This window comes from Bemisia tabaci, chromosome 10 (assembly GCF_918797505.1).
Source record: "Bemisia tabaci chromosome 10, PGI_BMITA_v3".
In the NCBI taxonomy this organism is placed as follows: Eukaryota; Metazoa; Arthropoda; class Insecta; order Hemiptera; family Aleyrodidae; genus Bemisia; species Bemisia tabaci.
Genome location: NC_092802.1, coordinates 17,345,170 through 17,358,519, shown reverse-complemented (window position 1 = coordinate 17,358,519; position 13,350 = coordinate 17,345,170). Strand labels below are relative to the sequence as shown.

General features: G+C 39.3%; 1 protein-coding gene across 1 annotated transcript; it reads right to left on the bottom strand.

Moving 5' to 3' along the window:
• Positions 1-841: 841 nt before the first annotated feature.
• LOC109033361 (uncharacterized) lies at positions 842-10,110 on the bottom strand. Its single transcript, XM_072305266.1, has 3 exons — positions 8,690-10,110; positions 6,797-6,895; positions 842-4,407 (listed from the first exon to the last, which is right to left on the bottom strand). Exons 1-3 carry the CDS (start codon positions 8,735-8,737, stop codon positions 3,121-3,123), a joined length of 1,434 nt encoding a protein of 477 aa, XP_072161367.1. The 5' UTR covers positions 8,738-10,110; the 3' UTR covers positions 842-3,120.
• Between the last annotated feature and the right edge of the window lie 3,240 nt (positions 10,111-13,350).

Genomic DNA, 13,350 nt, shown 5'->3' with positions numbered 1-13,350 from the left:
CGCATCTACAAAAGGGCGCAAAAGGCACTTTCTGAAGAGTCTGCGAATTGAGATACTACTTATTAAGCCGCATCCAAAGGTGTGGTAAGCATTTGTCAAAAGTCACATTTTGGGGGTCTTGAGGAACGTTCTCAAAAATTTTGAAAAAATGAATTTATTCTAAAGCATGTGATGAGGATTGTATGATTTGCCCTCTTCCCCATTAATCGAATCAGTGAGTTCGAAAACACACCAACTCGGGTTTTTTTCGATTTTCACTTTTTTACGGTTCAGTAACACTTATGGATAGAAGCATCTGCACGCAAAAGGAAATTTCGAAATTGCAATCGGAAGTGCTCGAAACAGCGACGGGAAAAGGGAAGAATCAAAGTATTTCATGGAAACACCAGTTTTTGGCCATTTCAAGGGAAACGGGTGACCATCCAATTTTGCAGTTTTCTTTTTTCAGTTCAGTATATCTTGTACCAACAAGTTATATAAATATTCAAGCGTTATTCAGGTTGAGAAATATACATTTTTCAGGGCAGACTATATGAAAAATAAGTATCTGGAAGTCGGTAAGAACGAAAACACACCAACTCGGAAATTTATAAACGCTTAATTCTATATCATCAAACATGGTGTATCGATTTCAACTTGGTGCTTTACAAAGTCGCTGAGTACTTGTCCTTTGGCACTAAAAAGGTTTTTCTTAAACTAACTTCTTCGCTCACTGCGCAGTTTTAGGTGTTTCCTGAACAATTTTTTTCCGAGTTGGTGTGTTTTCGAACTCACTGATTCAGTTGTGTCCTCCAACAAATGTCTAAAGTTGCACCAGTAAAGTATTACGATCGGAGGAATATATATTTTATTAGTACATACTTATAATCTAATGACGCATTAAAAGGGCACAAAAGGTACTTTTTGACGAATCTCAGAGTTGAGATACTACTTTGTAAGCCACACCCAAAGATACAGAAAAAAATTGTCAACAATTACATTTTGGGAGCCTTGAAGAAATTTACTCTTAAAAATTTTGAAAATTTTGAAAAATGGATTCACTGGAAGATTTTAAGGGAGGATTTTATAATTTGCCTCATTCTCGATTAACTGCATCCTCCAAAAAATGTCTAAAGTTGTACTATGAAACTGAATTTTTTAGGATCAGAGGAGCATACATTCTAATGGGATGCAATCAAAAAGGCTCAAATTCATTTTTCCTTCCGAGAAGTACGCATAATAATATTGAATTTGAATTTTGAAACTTCCAGATCCAACCGAACTCGTCATTTGTGTCCGGTTTCATATTTCAACTATAAGCAGCGGGCTGATTGTCGAAAATGATAGACATAGCTATAGGGAAAGAAAGACAAAAGGGATATGGAGGGATCCTACTGGAGGAAGCGGGTGGTTACAATACACATAGGAGGTAGATAATGGAATAACTAACGGCACCCCACGAAGGACACTATACTTAGTTCATCATTAACCGCTTTAGTCTATAATAACTACAAGACTACACACTTGTATAACACTTCAAGAGACAATAACTGAAAACAATTCCAGGAGTTTCAATCCTGCTGCTGCCTGATTGTTAAAATTTGTTGTTTGTCGGGACGACATAGATGACATAGGTTAAAAGGCGGAGCGTGATTGGTCGGCTATGTCTTATCGCTGCTTTGTCGTGCCTTTGTCAGGTGGATGGACGACATACTGTCGGAAACTTAAGAGGTGCCGTTAGCTTGTCGTGAGTTCAACCCGACATAGGCACGACAAAGCAGCGATAAGACATCGTCACCTTCCCGGCAAAGTATCACAAGCGCCATTTTTACCGAAATTGAGTTATGAATAGTTCCGAAATAACGAGATGCATTTACATACGAAAATAATCATTTTTTTTTACAACAAATATGTATAAATATGAATAAAAGTCGATTAAAGTTGATGTACTTTCGTATCACAAGCGCCATTTGGGAGAAAAGTATCACAAGCGCCAAGTTCGGCAACCGCCTACCTTTCTGATTGTTTTACAATTTTTGTCACGGCAGTCTTCGGAATGACTTGAAACTAAATTATTTTCGCATGTAATTACATCTCGTTATTTCGAATATAATATTTTTTTTAGACTAAATATAAATAAATATTTAAAATACTCCATTGAAGTTGACGAACTTTCGTATCACAAGCGCCATGTAAGAGAAAAGTATCACAAGCGCCAAGTTGGGAATAATCGCTCATCTTTGAGATTGATTTTCGATATTAGTATCAACAACTTTTGGAATGACTTGGAGCGATTCGTCACTTTTCGGCCGAAGTATCACAAGCGCTATTTTTATTAAAGTTGAGTTATGGGTAGTTTTGAATTAATAAGATGCATTTACATACGAAAATAATATTTTTTTTTAGATTAAAAATGAAGAAATATGGAAAAAACTCGCCAATAGATTCTCAGAGTGCCCCGAGAAGCCGATATCACAAGCGCCAATTTTCAAAGAAAACCCCGTTTTTTTAAAGAAATTTTATTAAAATTCGAAGCAGGGAGGTGTGCTGGATCTATATTTCAAGTTTCAAGCCAAACATCCGTCTTTTACGGTCGCAATTCAGTTTTTTGTGTCTCTTGAAAAGTTGGCAAAGTGGCGCTTGTGATACTTTGCCGGGAAGGTGACGACATGACCGACCAATCACGCTCTTCTTTTTAACCTATGTCATCTATGTCGTTCCGACTAGAGTCCCTTTATACTGAGAGTCAAGACAATGTGAATCCATTTCTGATTGGTTCCCGTATTTTAGGCCTTCACAGTGTCACAAACGGGAATAAAGATTACATTTTCACTGACTGCAAAGATTATATCCTGGAATGGACCAGGGAATTACGGGTTCGGCAAGGAACAAACGGAATGAGAGAAGGAACGGAGAAGGGAATTTGAGAATGGGCCGATCAAAGATTACGAAAAACGTTCAATTTCTATAATCTTTATTCCCGTTTGTGACTCCATGAGGGGGTGTTGTCTTGACTCTCAGTATAAAGGGACTCTAGTTCCGACAAGCAAAAAATTTCAACAATCAGGCTGCTGCGATTCGAACTCGGGACATATCCCGTGAGAATGTCTCGCGGAGACGGGGCCTTATTCTTGCTGGAGGTCATAGGTTGTCACAGTCGACTCTTGACAGGGCATCACAGCAAGTGTCGATGCACCCATCGTCGCAGCAGCAGCAACTCCCGCACTGATTAAAACACTCGCCAATGCAGTCCCCGGTGAAGAATCCGGTCATCCATGCGCAGCACTCATCACCCCCATTATTATCACCACCATCACCGCTACAGTTGTCGTCACAACAACAAGGAAAACAGCCTGAGCCAGCTGAGGGGGCCTCGTTGTCCCCATTGCTGGTATCGCTGTCACTATCCTCCCCGCAACAGATATGGCTATGGCGCCGTCTACGTCTCAACCTTTTGCCGACTTTGCTCGCCGACAAGGCCAAGTTGTGGTTATTCATTCGGGATGGACCCAACGGGAAATCTTGAGGGTAAGTTGGAGGTGGGGAGTTATCGTGGGGACGAGGATGGGGTCTATGGGGATAGTTAGAGTGATATGGGGGATAGTTAGAGTGATATGGGGGATAGCGATTAGGGTAACGACGAGAAGGGGAGAAGGGATGAGGGTCAAAGCTAGGGGAAAAATTCGGGTGATCCGGGCGGCGCGTATGAGATTGTGGAGACGCGGGGTGGTTTTTCATTGGATTTACGGTTTGGGATCTCTGGGGGGTGCTTTTGGATTTGGTTTGATTTTTAAGAGATGGGATCCTCTTCTGTGAGGGGATTTTCGAGGAAGACTTGTGGCACGGGCAGAGACACACTTTTCTTCCGGAAGGAGAGTTTTGAACGAAGGATCGGTGGGATGAGAACGAGGATTTTTTATTTTGTTTTGATTTTGTTGAGCCTCTGCTGCGCCAAATGGACCGAAATAATAAGCGACTGCTTTTGCTCCTGAAAGATGAGGAGGGCTTGGGTTTCTCATCCTCGAGTTTTGGACTGACGTTCTCAGAAGATGCGATTTTCCGAATTTTCGACGAAAGTGTTCGTACTATACTCCTTGCGCCTTCGGCATTGATGGAAAGTCGACTCTGTGGCTGGCTAAGATTTTTACTGGATTCGAGTGTGCGGATCGATAACTTCTGAGCGATGCCTTTGCCCGTTTCGATCGGGGGGTTTCGGAACAGTCGGGTATCGAAGCCCAAAATGAGTCCTGCGTTCTCAGCACTTTGAACGATTGTATCGTCTTGCACAGGTATGAAATGGGCCACATCCGAAGAGCCCGAATCATGCGAAACTTTCACAGCATCTGATGACCCCGAGAAACTTCCAGAAGAGCCGCTGGGTTCCCATTTCTTTACTTTGTTCACAGAGTGTTGCGTCATAGGATGAACCTGCAAGTAAAGAGATCGACAAACACTGAGGAATTGATCTATAAAATTTTGAGTCACCAGTTTTTCTTTTTTCACTCCTTTCCGGCCCAATGAAAAAAAACTATTTTTCCTTTATTTTTTTAGTTACAATCAATATACGAATGGCTCGACGGAATTACAAAACATCATTGCAAATGCATCCATATTTCCAAAATATCGATGGCCAAAGCAGGGCCGGATTAAGGGGGTGGCCATATGGGCCGCGGCCCATGGCGGCAAATTTAAGGGGCGGCGAATTTTGCAATTTTTTTAAATGTAGGTAATTAATAAATCGGATTCAGAAAAAAAAATAACAATGAGAAAAGGGGACAACATCTCTCTTTCCTGAGAGTATAGAAATTTCTAATTATTGCGTTTTTCGATATTACAAAAGACATCATCTGTAATTAGTAGAGTTAAGAGAGGAACTAAACACGCAATTTGGCCTGGAGCTTAGCGCAGAGAGGAATGATGACGAGGACTTGAAAATAATGAAAAGGACAAGCCCTCGGCGCGGCGCGGCGGTCGACACGTAACACATATTAGCGCCTACAAGACTGCATGAATACTTCACCCATTGCGTCAAGCACAGTGCGGTCAGGAGCGGTTGGCGTGAAACGCATAGCGCCTACAAGACTGCAGGAATACTTCACGCATTGCGCCAAACACAGCGCGATCATCAGCACGGCGCAGCGGCGGAAGTTAAAATTATTAAACCACATTTATGTTTGTTCTTTCATAGTTTTTTGGTTCATTTCTTATAAATGGAGGACCTTGTCCACACAGAGACAAGTTTACGGAACTTAACTTTCGCGCAAAGTTCCGTGAAATATTACTAGTAGTGTTGACAGGGCTTTCGCAAAAAATGTATCCAACATGAGTAGGTAAACGCGTCTTATGCACCCCTCCCCCTCCGGCACGTTCACTTGATGGTTTTTATTGATGTTTCAAAACGAATGAGAAGGGGGCGGCAAAATATAGGCGGCCCCATTGCATTCGTGGCAAGTAGGTAAATCCGGCCCTGGGCCAGAGTGCGAAGTAACGTATCTTCATGGTGCGACGTTGCAGACTTCCTGCCGCACTATGCTATTTCTTCAGAGAACTAGTCGATGTAATCTCTTACTAATTTCCTTTATTGTTTCTTCCTCTGTTAGCAGAATATTCTGTAAAAATTTCAAGGTATAAATTGGACGTATTTCTACCAAACAGACCTATGTGGAGGTGAGAAATATGGGGTGTGCTCGTGGAAGCTGCATAAGAAGCAATGTAAAAGTGGGCGTGGTTCCTTTTGAAGAATTGGAAAAGTGGGATTTTACATTCTATCAAACAGACCTATGTGCCAACTGAATGCGGAACTCATGAGCCACGAGCATGGCAAGAGAGCGTTCTGGACAGGGCTCATGAGTTAAAGATGCGGATCCGCGGCTCGGAGTCTCCATCGTCGCCGCTGACGTCACTGGCGCTTTATTATTCTCATTCACTCTTACGGCGAGAGAACTAACGAGCACACCTCATATTTCTCACCTCCACATAGGTCTGTTTGGTAGAAATACGTCCAATTTTAAAACTGTCCGTACTTTATTAAAAAGTTTTTTGTCTGTTTTGGGTTTTTTTTCACCTAGATCATTAAATGAGAAAATTTGATGGGATGTAGTTTTTATGTTCTTGACAGTCATGTGTATTAGACGTAAAAAGTTGCGATATTTGTCGTGGCATGGTTTTTTCCCAGAAAAAGTTAATGCGCGTGTAACGGTACTCTGAAAGAAGGAGAAAAAGAGGGAGCATGACGATTGTGCCGAGTAATAATTGGATGTATTTCTATCAAACGGAACTATGTGCATTAAAACATGAGCCCTGAGACCCAAAAGAATACACGCATAACAGGGTTCACGTCATAATGCACATAGTTCCGTTTGATAGAAATACGTCCAATTGTCGCTGCTAAATTAGAAAGCGTGATGGTTTTGAAACGTACATTCATGATGTAAACTCGGCCATGTTGAGGAAAAATATCGTGAGAACATTCGAACTTTGCCGATTTTTTTGCAGTAAAGTATTTCATTTCAAGACGATTCAGGAGGATTTTTCCTCGAAGCTTTTAGGCACAATGGAACAATTTCGGATTATATGTAAAAGCTTTGGAGAGGAAAATTCAAATTACTGAACATGATCGTCCAAACTGGACATGGACCATACTTCATCAAAAATATGGAAAGGACGGATTTGACCAGTACGTCTAACTGTGTTTTACGCTGCTGCATTTCTCTTCAAGCTCTGTTTTGTATTACAAAGAACCAAGCAACATTACACTTGGAAAATTTCTGTGAATTTTCTTAGCCGACAGTTAGATCGTCTTCAGTTTGTTCCTTACCTGAGTGGGCTGGTTGTGCCACACCAAGAATTCTTGATTATTCGTCTGTAACCGTTGCTTCAGTGACATTTTTGATTCTGCATGGCATATTATCAGCATCTAAAACGATTGAAAAACGACCCATGAATTCAGTAATCAGTTATTTACAGGTGCTACCGAATCCCGTTTTGCTGCAGCTCTGATTTTACAGTAACGAAGAATTTATTTTTAAAATGCTGCACACTCGAAGTCATACTTACTAAATTGACGAAAGTTTAATGCCACCGTTAGTTTTTGGATCAAATTTGATAGAATTATGTATATCTATGGTGATGCCATCACTATTAGCGTTTATTAAAGAGATGGAAAGAAAAATGGTATGCACGACTGCAGACGGATGACGTGAATCGCCGTAAAGTGTGAAATTTCAATATTTTAAGATAATGTTTTATTTTACTATTTTTCATACCTTAAGTACTATCAGAACATGATTGAATGACACTGAAAAAAATTCACGAGTTCTAGTGGCTTAATTTGTCTCTGATTCTGGAAATTACATCAATTTTTTTCATCAGCCTCGTTTTTGTGTCCATCGTGCCTTTTATCTCCGAGCCCTATGAAATCTATTTACTGAACCCTATTGGACCTCATTGAATCTAATCCAATTTTTTCTCGTCTGAAAGGATAGGCATTTACAATGGGCAATGAACTAGTACGATAGTGTGAAGCGTGACGCATTGGCGTATTTGTACTAGTTTTTTGGGCAAAAAAACAAATAAATTATTATTATCTTATTTTATCTTATTGTTTTGTCCAAATGTCTGATTCGGCTGATCTGATTCAATGTTTGCTGCTGATGTCAAAAACGACCAGAGGTTTTTCCATTACCTACCAATTCACGGAAATTAACACCACCCCTCCCCCCCTCCAGGCCTTACTAAACCCTACTGAACTGCAAAAACACGAGTCTTTCTGGAAAAGTATATTCTCCGGAAAATTGATAGGTTATGAAAATAGATTGAGGTCGCTTTCGGGTTCAGGCGCAAAAATTAAGTAAAATTAACGCACAATCGGACACTTTGAAAAAAATCCCACCTTTTCAAAATCAAAACAATCGGACCAGTTTTGTTTGGCGGTGTATAGGCGTTCAGCGCATTTTGACTGGGAAAGTCTCGTTATTATGAACAACGAGCCACATTTTTCAGGTACGATATTTGTGTGTTCCTTTGTATTATTGACTGCTAAATCCCGAATAAAACTTAGTTTTTCTGTCATGCATTAGTTCACCAGGGAATCAAATTTTCTCTAAACCCTGTTTTTCAGAAGAAAAGCGGCTCAAAATGTACTGCGACCAGTCATCAGACCTTGTATCTATTTTAATCTTATTTTAATCTTATTCTGATTTTGTCGTCAGTTTTATGGGTATAGCTTGAGTTTGATATGTCAGTATTATTCAATATTTTATTTTAGGTTTAAAAAATATAATGAATCAAATATAGTGAACATAGGGTTTGCATGCCTCACACTGTCACATTTTCTTCTCTCAAATCGCTGATGGTCGTTAACCCGACCTAGTCGTTTAAACACGGAGTGACCATAACGATGGCTAATGTGCAAAACCACGTATCTTCATTGTGAAGTTTCAAAATCTCTACTCCCATTTCATTTCTTCAAAGAGAAACACACCAAATTTATAGCTTGAAATTTTTACAGAATATTTCTCTAACAGAGAAGAAGAATTAGGAAAGTCTCCAAGAAATTACGTTGACTAAGTCCCCCCCCCCCCCAAAAAAAAAATAAATTAATGAAGTATGAGAGGAAGTCTGCAACGTTGCAGACAGAGATACGTTGTACAGCACTTTAGCCACCGATATTTAAAATCAACTTTAGCACAAAAATCAATCAATGACTCACCGATACGAGGGTAATCGCAGGCGTGAACATGTTCCTGAGTTCGGACATAGGTGGTGATAATTGCCTATTTTCTCTCCTTTAAATTAATCGTTTTCAACTCTCGCAAATTTAGATCTACAATATGTAAGTATAATCACGATACAATGCCACGGCGCATGTTTAAAAGTATTCTTAAACAGTGTAAACACGGATAAAGCACTGGGATTGAAAAGTCAAAAAGGCTCCTCATTTTTAACTACTTTAAGAGTATTCACCGTTTTGATCAAGCTAACCGACCACTAAAAAGGCATGCACTCTTGTTGTGCCTAGTTACAAGAGGCAACTTGACCATGCGTTAATGCAGGAAAAAAGAGAAAGGAAGAAAGAAACGAAAGAGAAGGCAAAAAATGGGTTTTTAGATTTGAATTCAAGGAATCAGTGTTGATTTGTTCGTCGAACTCTGTCCGAGATCACTTTTAAGGCGTGAATACTGGTGCGTGTTTTGGGAGAAAAAAACTTACTGCTAGCTACATTCAGAACTTGGAGCGATCTCATTAAATTTGGTGGGATGATGAGTCAAGTTAGCAAGTTGATGAGTTCAGTCGCAAGCACAAAACGGGGGAAAAAGCGGAAAATTCAACCATTGAACTGGTATGCATTTCGACACTGTTTTACTGGCCATTTTTATCACAGTGACTGTTTCAATGTTTCAAGCTTCTCAAGTTTGAATGGGAAATCGTGAGGTGGGATAGGTGTAGATTTTCTCTTGCTTGTCGGAAAAAGACTGATGCCTGCATTAAAGTTAGATATTCACAGCATTTTTGGAAAGAAAGTCTCTGGTAAAAATTGGCAGTAGAATCTGTGTTCAAAAATACCATAGACCTACGGCCGGCTGTAAGATTTCCAATAGCTTCTATAGCCGGCTACACAATTTCTTATAGCCTTTTATAGCCGATGGCGATTAAGCAACTCATAAAGAGGCGATGAAGTGTATGCTAAACGTCACTAATTACGGATGCTAGGACTTAGTGAGTTTTTGGACCACTGCTCTCTTTTTGGGCCGTAGTATCTTGATGTATTTTGCGAGGAAAGCTCCGTACTTTTGATGGATGCCTGCCTTCCCTAATATATTAGACCGCCTTCAGTTTCGTATGATACTGTGCAATACCTCTAGTGTGAAATAGTTGCTTCAAGCGCCGGCGCCGTGGCACGCTGCGGTGCGGCAGGCGGGCAGCCAGCGCGAGACGCGCATTGGCGCCTACAAACCTAACAGGGATACTTCACGCGTTGCGCAATGCGTGAAGTATCCCTGTTAGGTTTGTAGGCGCCAGTGCGTCGCCGCTCCGCTTTGTGTTAGACTCTAATATTTAATCTGGCGGAGTCAGAGAATTCAACTCATGATTTTGAAATGTTTGCACATCCTGTATGGATTATTCTCGTTTTAATTGATATAAAAAAAAAAAAAAAATATTGAAGGAAAATATAACGTGTGTTTTGTAAATATTAAGGTGGTTCCGTATCAAACTTAATGATTTCCAAAGCACACGAATTTCTACACAATTTCTTTCATAATCGATGGCAAAAAAGCAACCGCCAGGTGATAAAGTGTATAGGAACTATAGCCTGCATAATTTTTTATCGCTTCGTATAGCCCGGCCGTATGATTTTCACCGCATTCTACAGCCAGCTATATGATTTTCTGTAGCTTCCTTTAGCCGGCTATAAGAATTCCTATGGTATTTTGAAACGCAGTTCTTATCGCCAATTTTTACCAGGGGTGAAGGAGTATTTGGACAAGGAGAAAAGTTCGTCACAAATTACTTCATAAAACTTCTGAAATCATGCTATAGGTCGGTTTTCTCTTATTACACACTTATTTTCTCATGACGTCTTAAATGAATTTTAATGATCGATAAAGCTAATTTTGGTTGGGTCGCTTTTGGACCTCAGCGGTACTTTTCTTCTCTCATATGAAATATTATCAGAGCGTTCCTCAGAGATTATTTTTATCGATAAAATGAAGCATGAGGAACATTTGACCTCATCAAAACAAGAGTAGATTGACCACGAACTATAGAATTGCTGACTTTATGGAAGTGTAAAAAAAGAATCAATAATGCAAGAAATAAAACTTTGTATCGTGCATGGCATGTTTTAAAGTTTCTGCTCTTAATTAGTTTCCAGAGGGAGGAGAAAAGTAATTTAGTGGAATTTTTAACGGATATTTTTAAACAAAAAAGAGAAAAATCAGATTAAACTCCGAGAATAGAAACTGGTTGAATATCTTTCATAGAAGTAAATGTAATAGAAAGTTCCCAACGTCACAAACTGCAGCCTGATTATTGAAATTTTTTGTTTGTCGGATCGACATAGATGACATAGGTTAAAAGGCGGAGCGTGATTGGTCGGCTATGTCTTATCGCTGCTTTATCGTGCCTTTGTCAGGTGGAATGATCGACATACTGTCGGAAACTTAAGAGGTGCCGTTAGCTTGTCGATCATTCCACCTGACAAAGGCACGATAAAGCAGCGTTAAGACATAGCCAACCAATCACGTTCCGCCATTTAACCTATGTCATCTATGTCGATCCGACAAACAAAAATTTTCAATAATCGCCCCGCTGAGATGAAAAAATGTCTAATCTATTAAACGCGCGCGTTTAAGAGTTCCTTAAAACTATACAGGAAGCAGTCTGTGCGCCATGATGATTTAAAAAGTGTAAAGCTACATTATATATTCTAAATGACTGAAAAAAATGTTTTGTCACCGACACGTGGTGGGAAAAGCCAATGACTGCATGAACACAACTTTTTCGTTCATTACTGTCAAGTAATGGCCCTTGAGTGCAACTCTGGTAAGCGGGTAACTGCATTTAAAACTGAAGGGGAATCTAACGCTGCGCTGGTCCCATAATACTTTTCCGGCAGTCTATATTATGGAAGTTTTGGTGTCACCCCGGAGAGTAGAGATCAAACTTAATTTAAAGTCAAGGATATACTCTTAAATCAAATCCGCTCGAAAACTTTAACGAGTCACCAAAAATAGCTATGTAATTTGAGCTGTTTTTTATTTTGGCTGTTAAATTGCTATTCCCTGCAATTGTTTTAATTGTTTAAAAGTGGAATAATGCTAATCTTTTTTTCGTCTTCTTCTTCTTCTTCTTCTTCTTTGAAAATTTCATTTCCAAAATATAAATTTGTCAAATTTTTGAACCTCTGCCTGATTTCCCTCTCTTTTTAATAGATATATCATTCAAATACCGAGATTTTCATATCGAATTATCGATTTTTACAACAATTAGATGATTTGAGTTGGGGCTGGAGAAATTAGACCAAAACTTGGTATTCAGGCAGGGGTTTTAAAAAAAAATTCTTGGATTAATTTAATTCTCTCGTGTATCCATTACAGGAGGTTCTCAGATTTGAGTATGAGGACAGATTTTCTTCAAAATTGCAAGAACTCCTTAAGTATTTGGCGTATTTATGCTAAAAGGAACCAGCGAACTGCGGGAGGAAGATAAGGTGTGCTCGTTTGAACTGCATAAGAAACAATGCAAAAGAAGGGGGGGGGGATTCCTTTTTGCAAAATTAAAAAGTGGGCATTGGTATTAAATCAAGAGGAACCAAGCACAAAATTATGGTAACTCATGAGCCGTGGACATGTGACAAGATCGTTACGGACAGGGCTCATAAGTTCACCGATCTCCTCATCATGCTCGGGCCCAGTCGTTGCCATTGACGTCACTGGCGCTATATAATTCCCATTTATTCTTACGGGCCTCAATCAAAGCGAGAACACTCCTACTTTCCCATGCGTTTCTGATTCCTTTAGGCATAAATACGTCCTATATTATAGGTGAGATTTCACCAGTTCCTTGATTTTAAATGGCTGGCACAAAATATGATAATCGTGGATTCTCTAACCGAAAAAGTGTTTCATTGTATGTTTGCATGGGCGATTTCACCACAAATCAATTTCTGACCTGGGAAAATTTGATTTTGTCACTAAAAACACTCTTTGACATTAGGATTCGATGCAATTTTCTGAGTCATAACTCTTGTAAGTTCCTGTTAAACTCCATTTGCATCGATTATAAATGATCGATTCTAGCTAAAATAGCATTCGAAGACGATTATCAATGTTTCAGACATTCGAGAATCAATACTGAACTTTGATAATCATTAATGTGGAGGAAAGTCTGAAACGCAGAAAAACGTTGGGCAAATTTATGCCGAGAGGAAAAAGGAAATGAAATGAAACTTAAAAATAATAGAGGAAGAACATAACAAAATAATTTATTGAAAAGTTACAGTCGCATTTTTCTTACGATTAGCTTACAATAAATAATTTTTTCTTCAAAGTATATTCGAGGGTTTATCCTTCTGAATACTAACACTTGTGTCAACGCTTGTGTCAACCTTTAACCATGAGGTTGGTCAAGTTAGCATTTTTTTATCGTAAAATCTACATTGAAACATGTCGGGCACTTGTTTTAACTACAAAATTGTTAAATCAGCAATTTCCTTTTTTTCGTGAGAGATAAGCGAGGGGGAAGTGGGTAAAAAAAATAAAAAGAAGGGGGAAAATGAAACAAAATAAAATCAAACAAAGAGGCTCCATCCGATAAAATGGCCAAGTGTCATTCCGTAGTATGGTAGGTTTTTACTGCCGACGATCTCCA